Here is a 26,412-nt window from a genome sequence, read left to right as displayed (position 1 = left end):
TAGCCAAGAAATACTGCTATATTTTGAAAGGGAACTGTTTTTCGGGGCACTCAAGAGGCTGAAGAACTTCTTAAAAGATTGTCAGCATAAGAAGAAACTATTACAAATTTCTTGGGGGACTTTAAAAGGTGGCTATATCCAGTAACACGTAAATACAATAATATAAATCCATTTAAAATACAATAATTTACACCCGTGTAAACTAGCAAAAAAAATAAACAAGATTTGGGCTCATGAGCTTAATCAAAACCACTGCAACCTGAAAACAAAACGATTATTATTAACAGTTGAATTCAAAGGGCAAAGCAGTAGATGCCCCCCACTCCTCCCAAAAAAAGAATAAAAGAACTTACAGTAAAAATAATCTTTTTCTACTCTGGCTCCCAGAGAACATAAACATATGTCAACAAGTTAATATTTGCTTTCCTGTGGCTGTTGTATTAAACTGAGCACAGCTGGATGGATCTTATCAAAGAGACAAAGAGATGAATAAATCAGTGCTCCTGAAACACAGAGTTTTAATCCTCCTTAGGAAATCACTATAACTCAGATCTAGAGGTTATGGTTTGCAGTGAAGAAAAATACAGCCTCCAGACCCATACAGGCCCTTACGGTTACATACAGTAAGTCCATAGCTAACCTTTTCAATATACATTATGTATAGCACTTAAGAAACAACTACAAAACCCTACTCCAGACCCAGAAGAAACAGAAAAATAGCCAAACAACAATTTAAGAGACAAGATAAATTCGGTAAAGATTATTTCTGCCGTCATTTGCCAGGGTGGTAGAAATGGTTTAATGGGTGTCCCATCAAAAAAGAGCAGTCATAAAGGAGTAGCCAGTTCAAAAAGCTAGTCAACTAAAATTGTTTTGAGAAAAATCATACTAATGTCTGAGGCAGGTATTTTCTGTAGCTTCTAAGTAACCTGAGTTACAACTATGTCATCTAATCAAAGCAGCCTTCATAGGAGTTTCTGAGAATATTTCAAAGATCTTTTTGACACCTAAGAACAATTCTTGAATTAAATATTTGTAATTCATGAGCATGAAAAAATATCTCCACGCAAGTCCCTGAATTGCACATGTGAACACAGAATACATCCTAGACAGATGAGTTTCACAAAGCAAAAATTGATAAAAATATGTACTTTATTCCAGCATGTAACCACACAATTACTCTTAGCAATGGTAAATTACGAGGTAAAACAGGTATTAGTTAGGGATTGCACTCTACGTCCAAACCATACTCAGCACAGTGGAAGCCACTCAGCCGCTTTAACAGATGCTAGCGATCTAGGCTCTACCCTAGATAAACTGCCATCCTAAGATTTTACAGGCCCTCAATTCCTTTGCATGGGAAATTATGATTTAACCCTGGGGACAGACTGCCAGTACGCAGGTCAGCTGGTAATTCTAAGTGACACATCTGCTCCCTTTCTTCTTTCTCTTAGCAGTAAGAACTGAACTTTTCAGGTGTCATTTTAACAGCAACCTGCCAATACAGCTGTGCTGGGAGGTGACTGTACACGTGCAGATGGCAAGAACCGGCAGGTAAAGCACTGAGAAAGAATTTAAAAGTCTTGACACTGTAAAAGTTATCAAAGAAAAAAATAATTTAATAGCCAGTGAAAACTTACAGTGAAATAAACTGCATTCATGTACTCAAGTTTTCACACTGCTCTGTAACAGAGGGAGGAAAAAGAAAGAAAAAGGAAAACCTACAGTACACTAATAAACATGCAGAGTAAAGGTCTGGCAACTCTGCACTATGGGATTGGCAGGAACTCCTCCCAAACATAGGTTTGCAAACTCCTTGTCTTGACATCCGTTACGCTAGCATTTAAGAATTCCCACTGGAAATTAGGACCCCTATGTGTCTGTCAAGTAAGAGATACCAGCTCCTGCTCGAAGGTCACACAGCACCGTGTCACAGAAGGTGCTACCTCAGAAAAAAAACACAGGCTGACACGCGGCTTTCAGATTGTGAGGTAACAATAAAACGAAGTTCAGCATTAAAAGCTTCCTGCTTGGGTAATCGATGCCAAGTTTTTATACAAAACACATTTTCATTTCAAACACAAAGCTAGGAATCGTGAAATGGACATGTCACAAGGGCTAAAATGAATTATCTGGCCTTTCCTACCAAAGGAAATGTATCAGGTTGGGAACTTATTTGCTTTTCAAAATATATGATAATGGATAAGCACTCTGCACCTTTACCTTGGAAATCTTTAGGTCGAAAAAGTATTTACTAGTAAGTTTAAAAGGAAAGGCTTATTTTGTGACACATATTTTTATTTACTTACAGTGTTTTGCTTTTCAGTTAGTGTTGCATGCAATTTCCTACCAGTGGCTAACTACAGATATTTCCAAGAAGCTCTGCATAAATTTCTAATGCTTTTTCAGCAAAAGATGGGGACAAATACAAATACTAGGAAAAGTAATCACATTGGAAAGAAATTAACTACAGGAGACCTGGGACTAGCAGTGGAATCACAAAACGTTACAAGTATGTAATACATCCGGAAACCCATTCTTCCTTTTTTTTTTTAAATGTTATTTTACAAGAATTCTTTTTTTCCAGTGCTTCCAGTTTGAAGATACCTTCATTTGCTATCATATAAGCTATAAGCTATTTAAGCATTAGCTCAGCATTGAGAAATAAAAACATGTCGTTGTTAAACTAACACTTTCATAGTAGAAATGGTTATTTCAGTACTGAGGAGCATTACCACTGAGGAACCCAAACAGAACCTCTGTATTGGGTTTGCATGGCAAGGTTTTAGTAGAGAGGTGGCTTCTATGAGAAGATGCCAGAAGCTTCCCCTGTGTCCAACAGAGCCAATGCCAGCCGGCTCCAACATGGACCCACTGCTGACCAAAGCTGAGGCCATCAGTGACGGTGGTAGCTGCTCTGGGACAACATATTCAAGAAGGGGAAAAAACTGCTGCACAGCAGCAGCCTGAAAGAGGGATGAGAATATGTGAGAGGAACAACTCTGCAGACACCAAGGTCAGTGAAGAAGGAGAGGGAGGAGGTGCTCCAACCACCAGAGCAGAGATTCCCCTGCAGCCTGTGGTGAAGACCATGGTGAGGCAGGCTGTGCCCCTGCAGCCCACAGAGGTCCACAGTGGAGCAGATATCCACCTGAGGACTATTCAATCACCTGGAAAAGGACACCTTTTTAAAAGGACATTTGAGAAAACAAAAGCAAAATCACAGCTAATGAAGTTGGCCTTCATGTTTTGCCTTTAATTTAGGAGAATGTATACTTAATTTGTATTACCTGAGTTAAAGAGGCCTCAAATTTAATTTTCCTTAAACAAGGCACTAAACACATTATCAAATCTTGTTCTTTTTTTCTTCTTTTTTTGGACAAAACCCCTCTCATGGTTTAACCCCAGCTGACACTCCTGCAGTTCTCCCAGAAGGGCAGGGAGAAGAGGGAGAAAAGGAAAGGCAAAAAACAGGTGGGTTGAGATAACTACAGTTTAATAGAACAGTAACAGAAAAGGAAAATAACAATAATAATAATAATAATGACAAAGGTCACTCTCACCACCTGGTGAATTGGCACCACCCTGAGTGGTGATCGTGGATTTGCCGCCCCCCGCCCGACCAACCCCTATTTACATACTGAACATGATCTTTGTGGAACGGAATATTCCCTTGGTCATTCCATTGTTCTGTCTATGCTCCTTCTCAGCATGTATGGAAAGCTGGGAAGAGGCCTTGGAAAATATAGACATCCCCTTGACACAACTAAAACAATATGCATTGTTGACAGTTCTTTCACAGGAATCACTAAAAGACAATTAACTCTTTCCCAGCTGAAACCAAAATAACCCCACAACTTTAACAGACCTGAAACATGAATATTGCTGTGCTAAGCACAGACTGGACAAAAACTACATAATTATCTTTTTACCATTTAACATATTTTCACACGTCTTTTGATAATTCTTGCTCTAAGCATATATGTTTTAAGTGGAAAATGCTCCCTCTCTGTGATCTGTTTTCAAGTCATGCATCAGTGAAAAATTTGCAAACAGAAGTGATGGAAAAATCATTTCGAAGTTTTCTATGCTGCAATTATTAATCTGGGTTAAATACCCAACAGTGGGAACTGGAATGTCCAAGAAATTGCAATATCATTCTATGATTCTGATATAAATAAACGCAAATTTTACAGCTTTTTCATAACAGGCTGCCATACGTTGGCACGTTCATTTTTCAACTCTATCTTACAGTACTTTTAGCACTGATATTGCAAACTGCTTTCCATAGGAACTGATGGAAGACTTCGTAAGACACAGTATTTCAGATAAACAAAAGCAGATTACTATCCCTATTTAAGAAAGAAACAAAGAGATACAGTCAACAGTCAAACATCAAGCAACGTATTTGAGAAGTGGAAAAGGGCCCGGGTAGAAAACCACACTCTGCTAGGCATACCGAAAAGTTAGCTTACTGTTTCAAGAAACGCTGCAAATGAAGTTATATCTACAAAATCTTCATCTAAATTTACAGAGAATTTTATACATGTAGCAGATGTGAGGCAAAGCATAGTAACTACAGAAAAGCATTAAGATACAAGACAGCTCAAAGGCCACTTAACACAAGGTTTAAAATACATAACCAAAAAAATGTTTGTGAGCTACTGCTAAGTTTCAGCAATGAAGTATGACACAGAATGGAAATTTCAGTGATAAAAGTTATCAATATGACCTAATTTTTCACCTTTTTTTTTTTTTGTCATCTGCTAAGCAAAGAAATCAAAATCTTTCTTCAGAGCCCTTTAAAGGCTAGATGAATTTAATGGCTGAAAACAGGAAAGTACCTGCGTAAAATGGACTAGTCGTTACCTGTTATTTACCAGTAATTTCTCTCCTCAGACTTCTTATGTGCTTTATTGTAATCAGATTTCAATTTTAGAATGAGGTTTTATTTACTTTAATCAAATTAACTTTGTTTTTAGCATATTGAAAGTGGCAACCTGCGCAACTTTACACATTGTCAGCTATGAGGGAAGCCCTCTGAGCAGAAACCCAAAAGCATGTTTCGAGTAAGCTTTTTCAGTGCTCAGGTTTATAAACACCTGGACTAACAAGAGTCTTCAGGACACAGCAGCAAGTTGATCACTCCCTCCAAAACAAGCCTTAAAGTAACTCTTAATACCACTCAGGTGGAAAAATATTCCCATGAATTTGTAAAGTACTGTAATTAGAAATATGTGGTGCCTGACCGAAAACAGTTAAATTTTTTTTTCCAGAATTTTCTCTTTCAATGATATTGACCTCAAACCTTACTTTGCAAAGGCAGCTACATGCAACAGTTACTAAAAGAAGTGAAGTTATTTAAAAAAAACCAAAACAAACCACAACCAAAACAAAAACCAAACCAAAAAAACCCAAACAAAAACAACCCAGAAAGAAAAAAAATACAGCAATATCTAAATACATTAAAACAAACTGAACCCAGAGAAAGTAACACAGTCAAGGTAAACTTCCAACATGCGGATGATAATACAACATGCATTCTGCATGCAAAGACAGCTCCACCCTTTGGAAAGCTCCATCTTCTGGAAAACAAATTCGAAATTAGTTCTGATCCCTTTCTGATGCTTGCAAATGAAGCTGCATGCTTAATTGACTATCCAAATTAAAAAGATTAAATTAAACACAGTATATTAACATTAAGAAGCGGCAAAATCAATCTCAAGGTCTTTGAAGGTACATTGTAAAAAAAAAAAAAAAATCAGTTTTTAAGGCAACAGGAGCTCCATGGACTCCAGCTGTAGATTGACACGGAGGGCGACACTCCCTCCTCGTCTCCCCTGCCTGTCCTTCCTGAAGAGCCTGTATCCTTCCATTCCACGGTGAATCACGTATCCTTCATACATGGTATTCCCGCACAACAGGGGAGCTGTAGAATGCTGAGCGCTTATTGTAAGCTAGTCCTTGTATTTCGGTTTCGAAGCAGAAAGATACACTACTCGATTTACTTCTTTCAACTAATATTAGGCAAACAAAGTAACTTGTACAAAGAACAGTAAAGTAAATACGGTAAAAGAAAGTAATCTGAAGGCAATCCTAACAAGAATCACTTTGCAGTTAACAGAAGATTTAATAGCATTATCATAAAAATATAATTGTTCATTTCTTCATTCTTTCTCTTTCAGAAGAGTAAATATGATTACATTATACTACTCACTAACCTCCCTTTTAAGTAAAACAATAATTTCAGAAAATTCTAATTTTCCTGTGCCTATTATACTATTATTTCCTTTGGAAACAAGGCCAGATGGGATGAAATGAATAAAATATTAAATTATCTTCCTTGATGATAGCAGTCACAGATGAAAAACAATTGCGTTTTCTCCCTCATGCTGTTCTGTTGCTTTCTTCAGGGAACATGAAGAATGAATATTAGCTATTTCAGAAAATGACAGTGCACCAAAAAGACAAAATGGTCACAGTAAGACGCCACTTTATAGAAGAATTGCACCGATGCCACTTTATTCCTTTCAGTGGATTATCTTTTTGGGACCTTACAGGTAGCCAACATTCTCAACAGATCGTGTCATCTCTTCACTGCTAATCTCTCCCCTCCCAGAGTAATACTACTACATGGGTTTTGTATACCAGGTAATATAAAACCAAAGGCAACAAAGACGTGTCATCCTCTCCCTCCTCAAAACATCGCGCTTGTTCTATCTCACAACTGCTACTAGTTGTCTAGTAACTGCTATCCCTTTGAACATTTCACAAGAAATTCTCTGACACTTTGGTAATGATGGCTTCAACTAGAAACACAACACTTAAATTCTCCCAAAATTAAGCACAGAGCATACTAGAGTTGGAAGTGAAGACAAAAAAATGGTTTTGGCACAAAGCAGTGGCATTTAATGATCATTTTGCTAAACTTCCAAACAAAGGAATGTTATCTCAATACAATCCTTAAAACATTTAAAACTGAATAATGATAATGTAAAGAGAAAGATTTAAACTGCTCTATTTAAAGAGCAGAAAGGCTGCTTTAATTAAAATGAATTATCATTCGATAGCTTCAACATACCTTTCTCAGAAATAAAATCCAGTTCAACTAAAATGACTGTCTTGACACGCATACTGATGGGTAAAAATCTGAGCAAAGGTTTGAGTGTATTGCTTTAAATTATGCTTGGTTTTCCTACCCAGCACGTTCATCCAGGGACCAGTCTACCTTCAGCCCTGCAGAAACAGGTTCTCAATATTAAAGCACACTGATTTTTTAAAAAAAGGATGCTACCTCGATCCAATTATCTGTAATGAGATTCAGAAATAATCAAGAATGAAAATGTATTTGTACACTGGTAGAGCTGTTCTTACATATGCTTATATTATCTCTGGGCATCATGATGTCAGTCAGACATGCACAATCCAAACAGTTTATAAATATTCTACAACTTGCCCATCATGATGAAGCTTGTGGCTACTGAAAGTGATCTGTATCAAGTGTTTGCTCTGATTAGCTTCTAAATAAATGGACTATGTCATTTACTCTTAGAAACCACAGTACACAATCATAATCTCAAACCAGAACCCGCACTTGTTCATTGCATCAGTTTTCTCTAGAGTCAATTTTGTGAATCCTGTGTTACCAAACTACTAAAACAAAATGAACTAAACCAAAAAGAATTAACCACACGCACGTCAAAATATTATTCTTCAAACTAAGATAGCCTCCTCTCTTCACATCTATTCAAGTTACATTAGTTTTGCACTATATCTTCTTGGTATTAATTTTCAAACAGATAAGAAAGAAAAAGAACAAATTTACCAGGCAGATAAGCAGAGTAAATTCTCAGTTTCATAAGATCTGTTCACAGAAGCCAACACAGATAGTAAATACGTGTGACAAAGGCAGGCAGACATCATGGAGGAGGAAGGCTGCAGAAAAGCAAGTAATCACTATCAGATACGTCCTCGTGACTCAGGATATAAGCACTCCTCTAGCGCACATATCCTGGGAAGATATACCAAGAGGCGTTATGGTCATTAATGGTGAGGAGCTGAGGCACAGCAGCAGTATTACACACATCTGTATGTGCCATGAATTAAGGAGTTGCACAGGCTGATGCCTTAACTGTGCCCCCCCAACACCCCCATGGGCTCAGGTACAATTACCCTCACTGATTAACTCGGCTCTGTCTCAGCCCTTAAGGTTTCCACCAGCCTTTTATTCACCACAGACAGATCTGGTCACTGACAGTAATAAAAACAATGCATAAAAACCACATTCAAAATGGAAGAGTAAAATGTTTCCAACACTTACAACCCAGTGAGAGCTACGGCAGAAAACTGACAAACCAACATGCAAATCTATTACTCTGCTGAGAAAAAGATCCTGCTCACTCTAGATGCTCAGTCTTGCCACTTTGATCTTATATTAAATCCAGAGATGTTTATTTTGGATTAATTTATATAGTCTACTGATTTAGATTAACATGGACAGATCTACTAAGGACTATGGTAAGATAGACTCTACTATCACTATTCTGATATGGGTTTAGCTCCTTTGTCTGTATCCTTCTGACTTGTGCAAATTCAAATCGGTTTCATCATAGACGGGTTTCTTATTCCTATGCCGCTACTCAAAAATACTAAGTTGTATTTCACCGCATCCATGAATGTAAGCAAAAAATTAACCATGCTGACACATCTAGAACTTTCCTGTGCTTCCTGTAGAAAGGTAATGACTTCTTTTAAGGAAACAAAAGGTTGAAAGACACATCTTGCTACTGCAATGAATGCCAGAAAGTGCCTCATCTACCTGAATGGAAGTTCCTGGTTCAATACAGTGCTTCTGTCCACACACTCGAGCTCCTGAGAGAGAAGCAGGTGAAGCAGCTGAGATTGGAGCAGTTGGAAGGTGAGAGTACAGGCTAGGGAAAGGAGAAAAGCCACATTTATGCCACTCCTGCATCATTCCTTGAAGATCTGTTATTTCATAACAAAACAATTGCTGGATGGATAGTAATCCATAATGATCACCTTTTTTTCCTGTCATATAACAGACTAAAGGAACTGCTAAATTTGCCAGACAAGAAGATACATTTTTACTTTTCATTGAAGAGAACTACATGCTTCAAACTACACTTTCTAAAGTATACTTGCAATATATAGATGTACATGGTTACATCCATATTGAAGAAAAAATATTAATTACTACCATAAACAAGTTACTCTTCTTACAGTATTGCATGCACTGGTCCCACCTAGTTCAGAACGAAGTTTTAGTTTGTTTATTGCAACAGGTAGTTTCAAAAAAGGCTTGGTATTCCCCTAAGACCCATGAGTACTGCCACAGGTGAGTGCTTTTGAAAGGTCTCTTCTTTGAAAGTGTGCTGCTTCTTCAACAGGTTAGCAGTCTTTTTGCACAAGGAATTAATATTATTGCTCCACCTGAGCTTTCCACTACAACAAGCAAATAAAGTACTTTCTACAGAAGGAGAAGCTGACTATGTGCAGCAAGAACTAGCAGATGAACACAGACAGTAGTCAAAGTTACTTTCGCACTTTATAACATTACAGTTGCTTACAATTTTAAACTTGGACTCAAAGATTGTAATGGACAAGTTTCACCCAAAAAAACCACCCAATAGCCTCATTTCACTTCATGGCTAATAGGGACATGGGATGTTGCTCTAATTTCTCCATCAAACCTAGGTCTTAAGCTAGCCAAAAGCGCTCCTGAAGAAAAGCAAATCAGAATAAAAGTTACTTCACAATCTTTCAAGACATCAGCAGCACAGATAAAACATTGCACTAGAGGAGTTTTTACAATTTTTGTTTCTTACAAGTATTCTCTGTGAAATCCAAAATCGAACGGACATCAGCCTAGACTGTTGCATTAGCCAACCACAGGTGTCCACAAAGGGAACAGGCAAAAGGCAATAGGAAACCAGACATACAGCACTGAGGGCAAGTCAGTGTTTCGGAGTTTCATTTTTTTAAAAAAGAAGTTTCGTGTTAAAATCATTTTTGTTATTCAACATTGAGAGCAGCCTCTTTAAACTTAGTTTCTGACCTACGGTTTTGTTCAGTCTTCCTAAAAACTTACTGTTGGAAGCCTGGTTGGTTATTTGGTGAGGTGCATTATGCAAGCAGCTGTACCTTGACCCACCTGCAGCAGGGACAATGGCACAGTCTCTCCCAAGGGAGTGCTACCTCCCTTGTACTCCCGTGTACTACTCAGTACAGGGTAGCGCTAGCTCACCAGCTCACTGCACGACAGACACGGACTTCCTCCCCACCGGTTATAGCACGAGAAGCTGTTCCCACACTGGGAGCTTTGACGCCTCAGAGCTTCTGCATCGAGCTGTTTGGGCACGAACCGCTGCCACAGAAAAACACAACTTTCCTAGACTGAGGCTCCTTCACCTTAGTTTAAGATTTTGTCTCAGATGGTTTCAGGTTTCTTGTTTTCTTCCAGCCGCTGCCATGGGTTTAGCTTCCCACCCCGGCCGGTATCCGAACAGCAGGAACTCTGTCGCAGGTGCGCCTGGTGTCTGGGTGGAGCAGCAGCAGCTAGAAAGGCTTTAAAGCTGCCAACTTCATCTGCTGTCACCAACACCTCCGCCAAGCCGAACTGACACCAGTGACAGAGCCCTCATTGGCAAAGTCGAGCGGCTGGTGTAGGAAACGATGCCTCGGAGGAGACGCCGGGCAGAGGGGCAGGCGGCAGGGCCTAGCAGGCTGGCGCTGTCTCTCAGCGCTCCTCACCATCAGGCCTTCAACACGGGGCTGGGGACACCGGAGCCACGCACCACCCTGCTCTCCCGGACACGGCCACCGGCCACGTGTGGGGACAGGGCTCGCAGGTCTCTCTCCTTCACCGCGCCCCGCGACAGCATCGCCCTGTCTCGCACCACGGCCTCCTCCTCACAAGCGCCGGGGCACGTTCGGGTGCGATGCGGGTTTCTCTCGCAAGGCAGCCAGCCAGGCGGCAACCCTGCCCCGCGCAGGGCTTGGGGAAACCCGCCGCTCCCCCCGGCCCCCCGCCCCGACTTCACACCAGCCGCTGCCGGGCACCGGCAAGGAGACCTCCGAAATCCCACCACCTCCTGCGAGCCAGGGGACGAGGTGTCTCCCCGCCCCGGGGCAGGGGCTGCGGCAGCCCCCCCGCCCCCGCCTCTGTCGGTCGGTCACTCACCCAGCAGCAGCAGCTTCAGCTCCCGGCGGGCGTCCCGCTTGTCCCGCCGCAGCTGCCGCTCGATCTCGGCGCTGATGCGCTGCGACTCCTTCTCCTCGGCGGAGAGGCAGCAGCCGGCCATGGCCGCGGCCCCCGCCTCCCGCCGCCGGAGGGGAGCGGAGGGAAAAGCCGCCGGGGGACGGGGGGGGGGGGTGCGTCGGGGCCGGGGCGGGCAGGTGCCGCCTTCTCCCGCAGGCGCGGCCGGAGCGGGGCGGGAGCGACCCCCCCACCCCGCCGCGCTGGGAGCCCGGGAGGTGGGGGGGGCGGGGGGGGATCGGGAAGGGGCAGCCCGCGGGCTGCGGGTGCTTCCCAGGGGGGCGGGAAGCGAAGGGTGACTTAAAAACGAAACAAAAAAACCCCACCTCATACGCACACAAAAGCCCCCGAGGTAACTATAACCAAAACCAGACCAACAAAAACACCAACCAGCCGACAAAACCCAAACGATCCCCAAGCCGCACACACCCCGTGGCTGCCCGCGGAGGGGGGTGCCGGCGGCTGGGGTACCCGCGGGGGGGGGGCGGTAGTGGTGGGGGGTTGGTGACTCTGAGGGGCGACCTGAGGAGTTCGTATTGTAAAATCCCGTATCTGGGGCTTTCTTTCCCTTTTCCCACCTAAAACCTTTGCCTCTCAACAGGGATGGAAGCTGTGAAAGGGAGGGGGACGCGCCTGCCTTTGGTGTCGGCTGGTTTTCATTTTGGAGCGGTTTTTTTTTGGTTTTTTTTTTTTTTTTGAATTAGCTGTATTTCACTCCGTGCTTACATAGTTGAATCTAGCATTGAACTCACTGGCTTGTATTTTGTAAGGAATACGACCTCGGAAAGTCTTTCACATCTAAGTCTTGCCGGCTCCAGGGAAACACGCATCCTTCAGAGCAGCTACAGAGCATTGGGACGAGGCTGCTCCAGGTGCCTCATCCATGTTCTGGGGGCCTCCCCTACCTCATGCTAAGGGAACAGTTGCTTTGCTTCTGCCTGCTACAAGTAGTTCGTCTGTGGTAATACCGGTACGTAGCAATTAGCAGCGCTATTACAAGAGGCACGTTTGGTATTCTGTGATACAGAAAACGCTGATTTACTACAGAACGATTACTGCCGTCTCCTTTGAGGACGTGGAACTGTAAGCAAGCTGCTCAACCACTGTAGCACCAAAGAGAAAGAGCTACTACGTAGTCACTTTTGCTAAAATTACAACTATAACTCGATGCTGAGGGTGGTCAGGGTGGGAACTCCTTCAGGCTAGAGGCCCTGTGGCTTCACGATTTGTTTCATTTCAGCCTTTTCTGTTCTCTGGGCAGAATCATCTCCATAGCTATTTTAGGACACGCGTGCTAATGTAACACTACATCATAATCATGTCCCAGAGTTTGAAACTCATTTACAAGTTTGCAAACAATGGAGAAGATGATATTTATGACCTTGCAACTCTACTGAAGGTCTGCAAAATCACATGATTTTAAAATCTCTTTTCAAGGTTATTTCAGGAAATAAGCCTTTTTTCCCTGGTTTTGGGTGGTTTTTTTTTCTTTTGGAGGGGGTGCAGTGGAGGGAAAGAAACATTTATTACACCGGAGCTAGAGCCCCCAGTTTATATTAACACCGTGTATGCATTAAAAATTAAACTATTGCAGTTTTTTCTTCTCAGATTTGCTTTCTCTGTGCATGTGTTCAAAGTTTCCTTTAGAGTTTAATTCTTTACTTTGTCATCCTCCTATCATTTTTTTACTCTACTGGTTTATTCTAAAGAAAACAAACCTTGTAACGATACTTGAACTTTTGAACTTGCAGAGTTTTAAATGTGTTTAATAACAAGCAACAAGGTTTTGACTCAAAGTTTATGCAACAGTGATAGGTGAAACCATTAGGAAATAGAAAGATAAGCAAATATTTATTTAAACAAGCTTAAGTGGTTGATTTGTTGATTTCTTCCCCATAGGCAGTTGTGTGTATTTGTACTGTGAATGTAAAATATTTTTTAAAATCAAAGCTTAGTATTTCTAGGTCCATGGAAAATAACTGTCTCCACCTTTGCCGATTAAATATATGAGTAAGTGATTATAAAGCAGTTCCTTCATAATTTGAAAGCCAAGTATTTTTGTGCTTTTAAGTGATAGTAACTTTTAGAATACCTTCCTGGCATAAGAATGGAGGCAAGTTTTAAAGGAGTCAGGATCTGGTGAGTTTGCTGATCCTGGAGGTTCATATAAATGTGGCTGTTCTCTGAATAATGATGTTATTCATTGCTAGTGCAAGTAAATATTTGCCTTGTCTAATAGTATTTGATGACCAGTACACACAGTTTGAGATAAGTGTTAGAATCAGGGTTTTTTTGGTCAACTACAGAAAAGTGTACACAGCAGTACAATTCCCACTACGCTAACAACTTTGAAAAATTCACACTGTATCTCTGTTCCCACATTAGGGCTGGTTCTCAAGGCAGAAATTCAAAGTACAAATTTATTCTTTCTGTAGATCTCTTACCTTTATTAGCATTATACAAAAGCAAAAATAAGCATCTACAGAGGAGTTCTCAGGATCATACTATATGAGTTTTTCCTCCACGGTTCCACAGAATTATATCAGTTCACTTAAGAAGTGTCAATAAAAAAGCCTTTTTCAATGAAGGAGAGTCCCAATTCCCTCAACGGTGATTCTTTAACACCAATGACAACAAAAAAAATCATCATAATGTCACAGCCAAGGGAAGGGAGAGGAAAAAGGAAGCTCCACGGATTGCTGTCTCAAATGGGTATCAGGGTTAGGCTTCCAGGTGAGGGGGGAGTTGTGCCATAATGCAGTCAAGTTCTAAACAATTTCTCAGTGACTGTGGAGTTCCCTATGTATTATGTGTTACACTGTATTTCACCTATTTCTTCATCTAAGAACAAGTTAGTATAATGTAGGAAAACCTTTGGGCAGTTTATTCCTGGAGCTGACATTTATGTGTGGGTTTAAGCTTTCTTCCAATCACCAGTGCTGTATTTCCAGCTTACATGTTGCTGTCTTGAATAAACTCACATTGCTTACGGTTTGATTATCCTGTAGCTGAGTAATGGGACTGTGCAGATTACAAGGCTATCAATATTTTCTGCTGAGCTCCTGAGGACTTCGTTTAACCAAATTGCTGCTACATCATTCTTGGTGCAGCTGAGGAGAAAGAAATACAACCACCCAAAGTACCTGGCAGACACTTTTGTCTGTAGCGGCCTCTAGGCTTTATTAAAAGTTACACTCCAAGAGGCTGTGCAGAACATTAAGACTTAGTGGTGTTTTCTAGACCAGTTATTGTCAGTCACCACATTTCCCTTAACCCCTCTGGCTGATCCTCCATTAGCCAGACGTACCCTCTCCCACAGATGCAGGCACATGAAGTCCCAACAATCTTGAGAAGGCTGCCAAAAGTGGGAGGTACGTAAAAGGTTGATGTCAGTACAGTTTTTCTTGAGAGCTGGTTACAATATAAATAACCATCTGTAGTGAAAATACTGCCCTCAGCTGAAAAAAAGTGTCTGTTTTGCTAAGGGTAGGTTTGAGATTTTTAAAAAATCTGGTGTGATGTACAAATGCTTAGAACTCAAACATCTGATTGTCTGGCATGCCCGTGTTACTGAAAAGTAGCTGAAAAAGCCCTGCTTGCATGCAACTGGGAAAAGTTTTAAATCACTCATTTTTCTTAACTGTTGTGGTAGTTATGTTTGACCTCATGGAGGACAGTCAAAAGTCATTTTCAGTGAATATCTTGTAACAAAATCATAAAACAGCTACAGGTACTTCCCTCTTCCTTCTGTTTGCACATTGTTATTCTTCAGGAGCAAAGGCACACAAAATCATGTACTGCTCTGTTCTGCTGATGAGGTTTTCATTATTCGTATGCTTCCTTAAGAGTGAACATTACCTTCAAATCATCTTTGAATCAGGAGGGTACCAATTAAAAGACCAAGGAACAGTGCTCTGTAACAACCAGGAAGAGAGTGGATTTCGTGGTTTTGGGTACAGGTAGGAACCTGGAGAACAGCTACAGCAGAAGGAACTTCTAGATCTTTCATAACCTCATGTTTTGTTCTGTGCTTTACATGGAAGTAGTTGGTTGAATAAAAAAAAGGTAATGGGTATAGAAGCAGGGCAGATCATGCTTTAGAAAAAACAGGAGCAAAAATGTATCGGTGTAGGTTCAATGAGGGAAGTAATGTCAGTTTTGCTATTTTTAAAAGCGGGTTTTTTTGGTGGCTCACAGTGGCTTTTTGGGCATTGTTGATATGGAGAGAGAACTTACAGGTGGAATACTTGATACCAATAATAGTTCAGTTTTACTCCTTAATTACATACTTTTTTTTTTCTTAACTATTTTTAGCTAAGAACATGCTCTTACCTACTATGAAAGAGAGTAGTGGTAGAAGAGCATTGGATATATCCTGCTGTCATTCCCTCAAGAAGTACTGAAAAAATGAGAAATCTTTTTTTTTCCGGGCCTTCATAGAGCATGGTCATTTAATCTGTGAAAAATGGATACAGGTTTTTTATTTGGTAGTGGTTTATATCCACTCTTCTTAGGAGTAAACAGCTATGTAGGATACAGAGATTCAAAGAGAAACAGACTCCAAACGTTAGGCATATTTCACAATTGGGAGATTAAAATAAACTCAGTTTTGCACTAACAATCATGTGTGGCTTTCTCTTTAGGGTGGGTGGTTTAGTTTCTGTTTGTTTTGTTATTTTACACAGTGATAAAGTTTCACTCCAGCTGACTTGTTTATTTTCTTTGGCACTCTGTGTACTTTGTGCATGTCATTGCTCAGTAACTCACAGTAGCTGCACTCCTTAAAAGGAATGGACTCAGAGAAACTTTATTACTGGCCCAAACAAGTTTGACAGGTTCAATGACCCCGAATACTGGTGCAGTGAAAAATATCCCAGATTCAACCACCTTCCAAGTACGTATTATTTAGTATACTCTTACCCTTCAGCAGAAATGCCTGGATTAAAGGATACCAATTAAAGTAGTACTTAGAAAGCCAACAGTTAATTGAATGGAAATCACAAACCAGTCTAATTCTCAAAAGGCAAAACTGGCCCTTGCAGTAGGAAGACTTTGAAAACAACCAGCAGCAGCTCAGGTTTCTTTCTAACAGATGCCTGAGGCTTATCATAGCCAAGTTTTGCTAATTTAATTGCATAGTAGGCTAATCTCATTTTTGCAATGTGAAGTTACCCGCTATCCTAACACTGCAAACAAACAAAAAATGATGAGAGTAAAATAAAACTGCCGGTGTACCTTATCTCATGAGAGAAATAAAAAAGACGGTAAAGAAGATGTGCAAACGAGGAAGCAAAGGAATTTTCAAGTTATTGTTCTCGTAAGTGGAAGGATAAGGGAAAGACTCTTCTTAAATCCTAAAGGTTTGACCACATAAAAAAAAAATTCCTGAGTAACTCTATACGTGTGTGCTGCTGTTAAGAATTACTAATGTTTTTTGTAAAGGCTCATTGTGTGCAGGAATAACGGAGCTAATGCACATTAGCCCACAATACCGTTGTATGAGGAAAGAAATCCTATATTTTTACTATTAAAGCCACTAATTAGAATTAATGTTACATAAATGTTTAAGTATCTATAGAGAAATTAAACACACCATCTCCTGTTACAGCGATGAGCCCTAACAGCAGTCTCTAAATTCCATCAGGTTCAAGTATTTTACAGTGCTGATAAAATCACATTAAATAATTGCAGGTTTAAAGAGAGACTTAGAAACATATTGGATTAAAAAGATGTTTTGGAAAAAATACGTGTTTCTGTTCCTGGCAAATACAAAAAAGTTCTGCATTTTTATATTATCTTTTATCGCTTAGTCTAAACTTCACTGAAATTAATGCATTACCTCCCACGAAAGCCTGTTTGGATGGACTGTTTTTACTCACTGTGCTCCACCGCCCCTGTCTGAAAGGCATGAGAGCAAAGGATCCATCTCCACTGGATCGCGCCATGACCGTGGCCGAGCCTGAACGGGAAGCCTGATTATATCACTTCTCGTCCTGTTCTTCAGTTTATCACAAAGCTTTCAGTAACATTCAGGCAAATGTTTTTGAAAATTTACCCAGGTGTTTACTTGTGCTGACCACTGACGGTATTTAATTAATTAAACTACAGCTGATAGTAGCACAACAGCAGCAGCACTGTTCCAGTCTTCTGGTATTTCTCTTGGAGTTCATGATGTATTAAAATTTCACATCAAAAAAGAACAAGACCTCCTCAGAATTTTTGGCTGCAAGTTGTCTGGGCCTGTTTTAATTCCTGCTCGGTATTATTCACAATTATCCCTAGTTACTAATGGATTAAAAAGGATTTAATCACGCTCACATGACAGAACCTTGCTATGTTCCCTTCAGACGTACACCAGATATCAGCATCTGGTATGCCTGCTTCATAATTTCTTCATCCTCATGTTTTATCATTTGCATAAAATCACGTAGGACCTATAACACTGCTAATATATTCTAACGTAGTTTAAAATATCTGTGGTTTTAGTGTCACCTTATCCTTAAGAGCCATTAGTATTTAAACTTCCCTTTAACATTTTCTGTACTCCCTGCCTTTGAATTCCTGTGATTTATGACTAGCTTTTAAATTTTTTCTATAAGTTTCATTTCCTTTCCCTTCCCTTTGCTACTGAGTTAAGATGAACTTCTAGCCAAATCTCCCTTGTTACTGAATCTTTTCCCTCAATCTAATAAATTTCTCAAAAATTGTGGTTTTCCTTTGCAGTACTCTGTGCTTGCTTTTATTCCATAGCTCACATAATTTTCCATAGCTTTGGTAATTTGGTGCTTTTGAAGTATCAGGTACATAGATTACTTCCAGGAACTCTCCTCTCTTGCCCATAATAAATGCAGGGAGCTGGGGTTGTTGAGCTTGGAGAAAGGAGGCTGAGGGGAGACCTTATCGCTGTGTACAACTACCTGGAGGGAGGTTGTAGCCAGGTGGGGGTCAGTCTCTTCTCCCAGGTAACAGGCGACAGGATGAGAGGAAGCGGCCTCAAGTTGCGCCAGGGGAGGTTTAGACTGGATGTCAGGAAAAATGTCTTCCCCGGGAGGGTTGTCAAGCATTGGAGCAGAGCAGGCTGCCCAGGGAAGTGGTTGAGTCACCATCGCTGGAGGTGTTTAAAAGAGATGTAGACGTGGTGCTTAGGGACATGGTTTAGTGGTGGACATGGCAGTGTTAGGTTATTGGTTGGACTCGATGATCTCAAGGGTCTTTTCCAACCTAAATGATTCTAGGATTCTAATCGTTTTTTTATTACAGATTTCTTTGCAGTAACTGCCTCTGGTCTGATAACTAATCTTCTATGTCATAATTCAGTTTTTAAAGAGGCTACTTTAGATTGCATGCAAAGATGTTGTGTTTTAAAAGTTCCTGCATATAATCTTTAGAAAGAGAAATTACGGTTTCTTACTGGATGGATTCATATTCCCCAGAACACAGTCTTCTAACACATTACCACCAGGAGATTTAAGAGTAGTTACTTGTATTCTTGCTTACTTCGGTGTTTTATAATGTCCTTCCACCCTGCCTTTCTAATTCTGCCAGTTTCGAGGTTTTTTTTTTAGTTCATGCATCAGTTCATTTGAGATCCTCAAACCTTTGAGTTATTGGGTAAGAAAGACAGAGAAAAAGTGTGTTCAACTAAGAATGCCAAGCAGCCTGTTTTATGCACTCCTTTTAGTGCAGAGGTTGTAATCAGATATATCTGCTCCATTCCTGTAGGCCATTCCATCACATATAAGCCAAGTTATAAAAAACATATATAAGTTGTACACCATATTAAATGAAGAACTCTGAAAGCTCCTGTTAAAATATAAAATTGGGGTTGTGGATAAGGGTAAAGAAGAGCATTTTAAAAAATCAAATCAAGGTAGCTGAAACAAATAGAGCCTGAATTGTTGAGTGACTGAATTTTTGGCAAAATCTAAGCTGCGACCTGAGTCAAAGCAACTATTGAAATTTTATACCGCAGAGGATTTAAATTCTATCCCAATATTACCTTCAAAGATCCAGAAGGAACAGGTTAGGAACAAAACAAAATCATGTCTACGTCCATTGAATCAAAACCACATATAATACTGGGAAAATAATGGAAATCCTGTCTTTAGCACATGAGTTATATGGAAATAGTAAGCATGAATTAATGTAGTTGACGGTATCAAGATGAAAGGAAAAGGCCTAGAGCTTACAACAGGGTTCAACAGCTGTAATTTTGTAATTTTGACAGATTTTGTCAAAAATGAATGCTGCCTTTTATGAATACACAGCCTGGTGTCTAAAAGACCATTGATGCATTCAAGATTAAACATTCAATAGATGAAGTTCTGCAAACTAGACAGTGGAAACAGGGCAGATAATTGCCTACCCATTTTAATTATCACAAGACTGACAAACATTAATGAAACAGGCTTTTGCATTCCTCAGTTGAAACAAGTAAAGAAAACAAATAATGTGGGAAACTAGTAACAAAGTTTCTGAAAATATTTGAAGTAAATATTCAACAAGAATTAGATACGATATGTGAAAGAAAGTTTGACTTAAAAAATTAAAATAGACAGATAAAAGTGATTAAAATACACACTGATTATTCTGTACCATGGAAAACATCAGCAGCAATGCCAGCTCCTGTCCATGTTGGTTTATTTCATGAGAAAAAAGGCTAATTCATCTCTAGTTAAAAAAAAAAAATCTATTCAGCTGAGAGGGAACCGGATTATCAACAATGGCAGCCAAAGCTGGAGAAATGCACGTGCTGTCAGATTGAGTGATGACTGGTAAAGAAACAGCAACAACAAGGGATTTTAAGTTCTGCCCGTAACATTTTGAAATAACTAAAGTTTATGGCTAATAAGATCAGTAATGAAATAAATGTAAGTCTTATTTAAATTGCTTTCCCTCAAACGCAAATCAGATATAAACTACATCTGATTGTGACCAGTATATATTTAATGAAATAATAAAATAAAATGTACAGTGCTCTTGGCTCTTCCCTCACATTTTTTTCCCCACACATTTTTTCACCCTGATGACACAAAAGCCCATGTTAAAAATCACCATTTGATCTGGGAAGATACTCAAGGAAGATCTGGCAGTTACTAGAGTACTCCTTTAAGGTTCTTAAGCCAATTATAGAAGTTATTTTTGATAGTGGTATATATACTTATATGTATTGTGGGAAACACCTGTTTCTGTGCATAGAATTATACAAAGCCAGGTTACAAATAAAACATAATACAGTTAAAGAAATGTATAATTAAAATAAAATTAGAAGAACATGCTAGTGCGTCCTTAATGTCTTTGTGCCACTCAGCATGAGTGTCCATCCAGACAAAAGTTAAATATTTTCTGTATTACAAAAAAGTTACTTATTACAGAAAACATCACCTGCATATCATATTTACCAGACAGTCTCTTGTCCAGCCATGAGATTGTGCTCTCTATTTTGCCTTTGTCTCCACCTAAGAGCTCAAAGCCACTGCTGAGTAGACTTTGTCATCATCAAGTTCCCGCTAATGAACTCCACAGTCCAGTTTGTACGTCTGCTACCATGAATATCATTAATGCAGTTCTGGTCCTATCCTGGCTTTGACTAAAAGGGATCTGAAAGGGGAAGACTATTTTTAATGCAGAAGCATGGAGGAAGGCATGTAGGAAAGAGGACTTTCTCCTATAATACTGTATGTAAAATATTTGAACCGTGCCATTTCAGAATTGTGTTTCTCTTGTGTTGACATACCACTTCTAAAGTTACCCCTATTCCTACTATTCAATTATAATAGAATTGTAGAATCATCGAATAGTTAGAGTTGGAAGGGACCTTAAAGATCACTTAGTTCCAACCCCCCTGCCATGGGCAGGGACACCTCCCACTAGACCAGGCTGCTCAAAGCCCCATCCAGCCTGGCCTTGAACACTTCCAGGGATGGGGCATTCATAACTTCTCTGGGCAAGTGGTTCCAGTGCCTCACCACCCTCACAGTAAAGAATTTTGTCCTGATAGCTAATCTAAATCTCCCCTCTTTCAGTTTGAAAGCGTTACCCCTTGTCCTGTTGCTACACTCCCTGATAAAGAGCCCCTCCCCATCCTTCCTGTAGGCCCCCTTCAGGTACTGGAAGGCCGCTATAAGGTCTCCCTGGAGCCTTCTCTTCTCCAGGCTGAACAACCCCAACCCTCTCAGCCTGTCTTCATAGGAGAGGTGCTCCAGCCCTCTGATCATCTTCTTTTGATGCGGCCAGGATGCAGTTGCCTTTTTGAAATTATTTATACTGTAGACTAACTTGTACAAATTATAGACTTGTATCTAAAAGTGATTTTTTTTTTCTATTCCTTGGAAGGAAAGTATAAGGTTGAGCTGTAATCAAGTCTGTCACTTTTTCTATTCAGAATTATAGGCTTCTAGTCTCTGGAAATTTTTCATTCCAGTAAGCTTTTCACTAACTCTCAGTCCAACAGCAATCTTAAAATCTATAAAGTCAAGAAACCAAACCATTGTGACTGCAGTTTATGGCATTCTCCCAGGGTCTGTAGCCATGCTTTTGACTCATTGTAATTCTGCAACAACTGCTTTCTGCTAGTCTCAGTAGGCAAAATATATTGATATGGTGGCATTCAGAAACTTGAGATCTGTTTTAAAAAGGTTGGAAGAGTTGTGACAGACAGGTAATCAGAAGACATATCCAGGTCTGACAGAGGGTATGTGGTATATGTGAGACCAGTATAGGTGTGAAAAATTAAGATATTCTTTAGCAGGGTTACTGAAATATTCACCTGAAGCTCTGTAGAGTGTATATTCTAATTACTGTCATAGAACTACATGAACAGACTGGTTATCGTGATGCAAATCATCATCAAGTTAGATATTCTTCATTTGAAAATATCTTTAAAAGTTCAGCAAATTGACTTGAACAGTCATCTATCAGATGGTCTTAGCTATATGCAAGACAGGAAAAAATAATGCACCTTTTGATATGTGATCGTTCATAGAGTGCAAAACTTGCAGGGGAGGAAAAAGAGAAATCCACTGAAAAAAACGGGGTCTTTCTTCAGGAAACAAACTTTTAAATAGCAAATTTGATCAAAATACATATTGCCTAGTTTACTAAAAAATGCCTATCTTGATCTATTTATGAGAAATAGGTGCTTCATTAACTCCTACATCTTTAGCATCTTTGGTGGCTTATATAGTTAATTTTTCTGCCAGGAAGAAAATCTCCGTATTTCTGACGTGAATTTCCATCTTCCTCCTAGCTGACCACCTTCATTTTTGTTTCAGAAAAGTGACTGACATACCATTTACTTGCAACCTACTGGTGAAATCCTAAAATTACTCAACATTTAACTTGTGCTCACCAAGCACAAGGAAAATTTGTCAAAAAAAGTACCAGAGATGAGGGCAAGGCCCAAAATAACCTCTATAACAGCATATTTAATTCACTTTTCATAGGCACTCAGTTGTTTCGATACTTAAAAGTGGGAACATTCATCCAAGCAGTCCATACAGTTCCAGCAGAAGTTAGAAAATATCTCTGGTATTGGAATTTGGTAAGTATAAATTGCTAAGAGTCTTATGAGGAGCCTGTTATGTACAGTGATGGTCAGGGGCTTTTGTGGATGACTCAGTAGCAGATGTGTAGGCTATTTATGTTATTTTATTTTTTTTACAATGTGTTTTCTCTGTAAACAAAATGGACTACGCTTCTGTAAAGCTATCTGCTTACTGGTTCACTCACTGTGAAATTGTAGCACATCTGGAAGTATTGATCTCCACACTCCTTGGATAATCACAATGAATCACAGTCCTCAAATCCTGGACGCGGGACTAGATGTTTAGATTTCTACTGCAACAATGAGGGAAGCAAAGGCCCAGGGTCAGCAGATGCCCTTCAGAGGGCCACCACTAGTCCTATAACTGTGATATTTGCCATTAACTCCCATAGGCCAAAAATTACGCTCATCCTGAGGTTAGGCAACTGTGAGGGTTGGCTTATGAAGTCAGTGTCAAGGCACTTATGTGACAGAATTTCAGCACTAACTACTACAAATGATAAATGAAAGTCATTACTCCAACGCTAGTCCTGGGAGGATGGAAATCCAAGCAAGAAATAGAGAGTATATTTTGTTTTGTTCTTCTGAATTTGATACTCTCGTGTGCTGTGACCCTACAACCAACACTTCAGTCTGGGGAAGGTGCAAACCCTTTGCCAATGGCAAGTCATGCATGGGAATTAACATGATTTCTAGAATCTGCTAAGTGCTTGATTGTTTTTATAGTATCCACTGTGACAGTGTTTGCTGCGTTGGAACATGGATGGTAAAAAAAGAATCTTCTTTTATTTCTTTGGTGGATAGATAATTCCCACTCCATTAACATTTTTCTTTGAACACAAATGCAATTTTTTAGTAAATGCTAATACATATAGGTTAAGTTGCCTTAAAAATGATTGACCAACTAGTTCAAAATTCATTCAGTATAGTTCTAAGGAAGTGAAAGCTAAAAATCAATACAAACATTATTAAAACCCACGGACATTGAGAAGGACATCTGAAACTTTCAAAATCCCCAATGATGAGGTTTAAATGAGGAAATACATGAAAAGACTTGGGAAATACATATGTTCCGATTATTCTGTTTTCAGACATTCACGAGGTACTTCTGGTCTCTTGACCACACCCTACATTAGCATCCAGCATTTTCTCATCATCATTGTACTCTGTGAAAACCTAATATGCTTCACTAGAACAACCATTGCTGTACTTAGACATAAGGTATCAAGAAACTCAGGCTCTTGTGGAAAACACCTTTAAAATAAACTACGGTTTAATTTAAAGAAAAGAAACAAAACACAACTTCTAGTCTTAATTAAAATCTATGAAATTACAATGGTTTTACAATACCGCTCTGGAAATTCTTTAAGTAGACAAGAATTATCTGTAAGACTATGGCGATCTCAGACGCCATAAAATGCCTGATATGCTTGCTCTGTCAATAGAAATGTATTTGTACATGTAGACAAACATACTTAAAACTGTTTGTACCTGTCTGTGATGAAAGATGTAGAATTGTGTGGCCTTGTGTTAAATTCTTTACATCATTATTTATATATGCCATTTCCTAAGTGTCACAGCTGCTGCATTTATAGCTAGGTAGTGTACGGTTGTACAGATACATTCTGAACCCGTGTTTTCTTTAATGACCGCCTCAAAGTCTTGGCAAAATGCCTCATATTTTGCGTTTGTGTATTTTGAAAATAAGTTTCATTAAGTGGCATGATGGTTTCCACGTTGCTATTTTCTCAGTGTGCTTTTGGCCTAAGCATAAGTAGTTACTGAATCAGGTTTCCACAAAAATAAAGTCCCCTCCTCCTGCATCTGTAACTTCAGTGTGTGGATACTTCACAGTCCAGTGTCCTACTTGTTATCATTGTAGATCTCAGTACACCTATCATCAATTACTTCCTTCATGGCCACTTGAGAAATCCTGAACTTGAAAACCCCTTTTACAGTACCGGTGAAAGCATCTTCCTAGAGAACGAGGGGTACCTACATACCAAATCCCGCCAGAATTTCCAGGCTTCATATTGTAATTAAAGGCTCCAAATCAATAGCCAGTGATCATATCCATAAAGATACTGCTCTCTTGTGGGCTCAAACAAGACTACTGAAAACTGTTGTCTGGAATGTGACTGTAGGATGTCATTAGCCTTCCCAGTTCCCTTGGAAGTTATTTTTTTAAATAAAAATGAGAGAGAAGGAGAGGAAAAAAAACCATAAAGTGAATAAGGTATTTCTGTAGTAGAGAAATTCTGTTCCGCTAAAGGAGCGGCACAGTTGCTCTTGCTTTGACTGCAGAAACATCAGACACTAGGACTTTCTGTTAAAATTCCCACCCTTTGGGACCCTGGGTTCACTGATGGCACAGTGGGTCACGGTGACAGCAGTGTACCGTACGGGAATCTCCATGTAACCGCGAGCCTTTTAAATAATGCCACATCATCCTGAGTCAGTTCTGCTCAAGAGAGACTGCTCTTGGTGATGGAAATGCATATGCTTCCTGTACACCAATGCTTCACCCTCTGCTACTTACAGAATTCAAAGGAAATGTTAGGGAATTCCAGATGATAAGGTCTAACAGAAGCCCCCTCTGAGAATCAGCTTTCTTTTTCATAGTGGAGTCAAATTTTTACTCAAAGACCTCCAGGCAGACAAGTGAATCTATTTTCCTTCTACAGAAATGTATTAGGCACCGAATTATTGAAAGCAAAGACTAAAGTAGTATGAACAGACCACAGAAAATGAAGTCTGCAGCAGCTCAACTTGTCTGCCATTTCATTAATTTTTGGTGGCAGAGACCTGTCTTTTTGCTTGCTGTGCAATAGAAAACTAAATCAAGGTCATACTCGTGGCTCTCCAAAACAGCAAATTGGGACATTCAGTGCTGGAGAGCTGGGGAAAGGAATTCACCTTCTGTTTTTGTAGCCTAGTGCAAGACAATGGTTCTTTCCTATTTCCATTAGAACGACTGAAGAGTGAAGAATTAAAAAAGATCATCCACTAGGCTGCTCAAGTCACAGTAACATTTTCTGATGCTAAAATATACCAAGTAATTGAATTACGCCTCTGTTGCAGGTCGAGTAGCAAAATCAGTTTCACTTGCTTGACTGTGGATGTAAGGTTCACCTTCCATGTCTTGCAGCATTACGCCGATCCCCTCCGCTGCCATTTGGAGGTGTCCTTCGCTTTGAGCACTCTGCAGTAGTATGTATGACCCAACTCTTGAACCCCAGAGTAAGGGAAAAAATTCTTAACCTGCATTGCTTTGTAATTTTTGTGACAAACGTCTAAAGAAGTCTCTTAGAGATATGCTAACCAAGTATCTCATACCCAGTTTTTATTTTCCTGTTAAGCTTGAACAGGTGAATGCTCACCTAGATGGTTCAAAAATGGTTTCTCAGCTTACTTAGGCTTTTCTCTGCTTATAAAACCTGTTGTGCTCATTTACATTCTAACACCATCATCTAGGATGAGTTCTTTATTCATCTTCTAGAGCTACATCATGTTTTGCTCTTATGGTTTTAAATTGAGAATTAAATTTTGCTATCTTCATTGGAGTTGCTTTTGTTTCATATTAGCAGAAATG

At 39.8% G+C, this 26,412-nt stretch overlaps 1 protein-coding gene across 4 annotated transcripts in view; it reads right to left on the bottom strand.

The window, feature by feature from the left end:
- LOC134508419 (guanine nucleotide-binding protein subunit alpha-14) overlaps positions 1-11,371 on the bottom strand; it is an 80,317-nt gene extending 68,946 nt beyond the window's left edge. For 2 of the 4 annotated variants that reach the window (XR_010069052.1, XM_063320060.1), the window contains exon 1: positions 11,201-11,371. Coding sequence is in view for 2 of the 4 variants with exons in the window: in XM_063320060.1 (XP_063176130.1) it covers positions 11,201-11,321 (121 nt within the window). In the remaining 2 variants the exon portion in view is untranslated. Of the gene's footprint in view, positions 1-7,825; positions 7,936-8,818; positions 8,931-11,200 lie in introns of all 4 variants that reach the window. The other 2 variants (XM_063320061.1, XM_063320062.1) reach the window with 2 other exon arrangements.
- Positions 11,372-26,412: the final 15,041 nt, after the last annotated feature.

Source organism: Chroicocephalus ridibundus, chromosome Z (assembly GCF_963924245.1).
Source record: "Chroicocephalus ridibundus chromosome Z, bChrRid1.1, whole genome shotgun sequence".
NCBI lineage: Eukaryota > Metazoa > Chordata > Aves > Charadriiformes > Laridae > Chroicocephalus > Chroicocephalus ridibundus.
The sequence above is the reverse complement of the archived record's forward strand: the minus strand, read 5'-3'. Positions and strand labels throughout refer to the sequence as shown.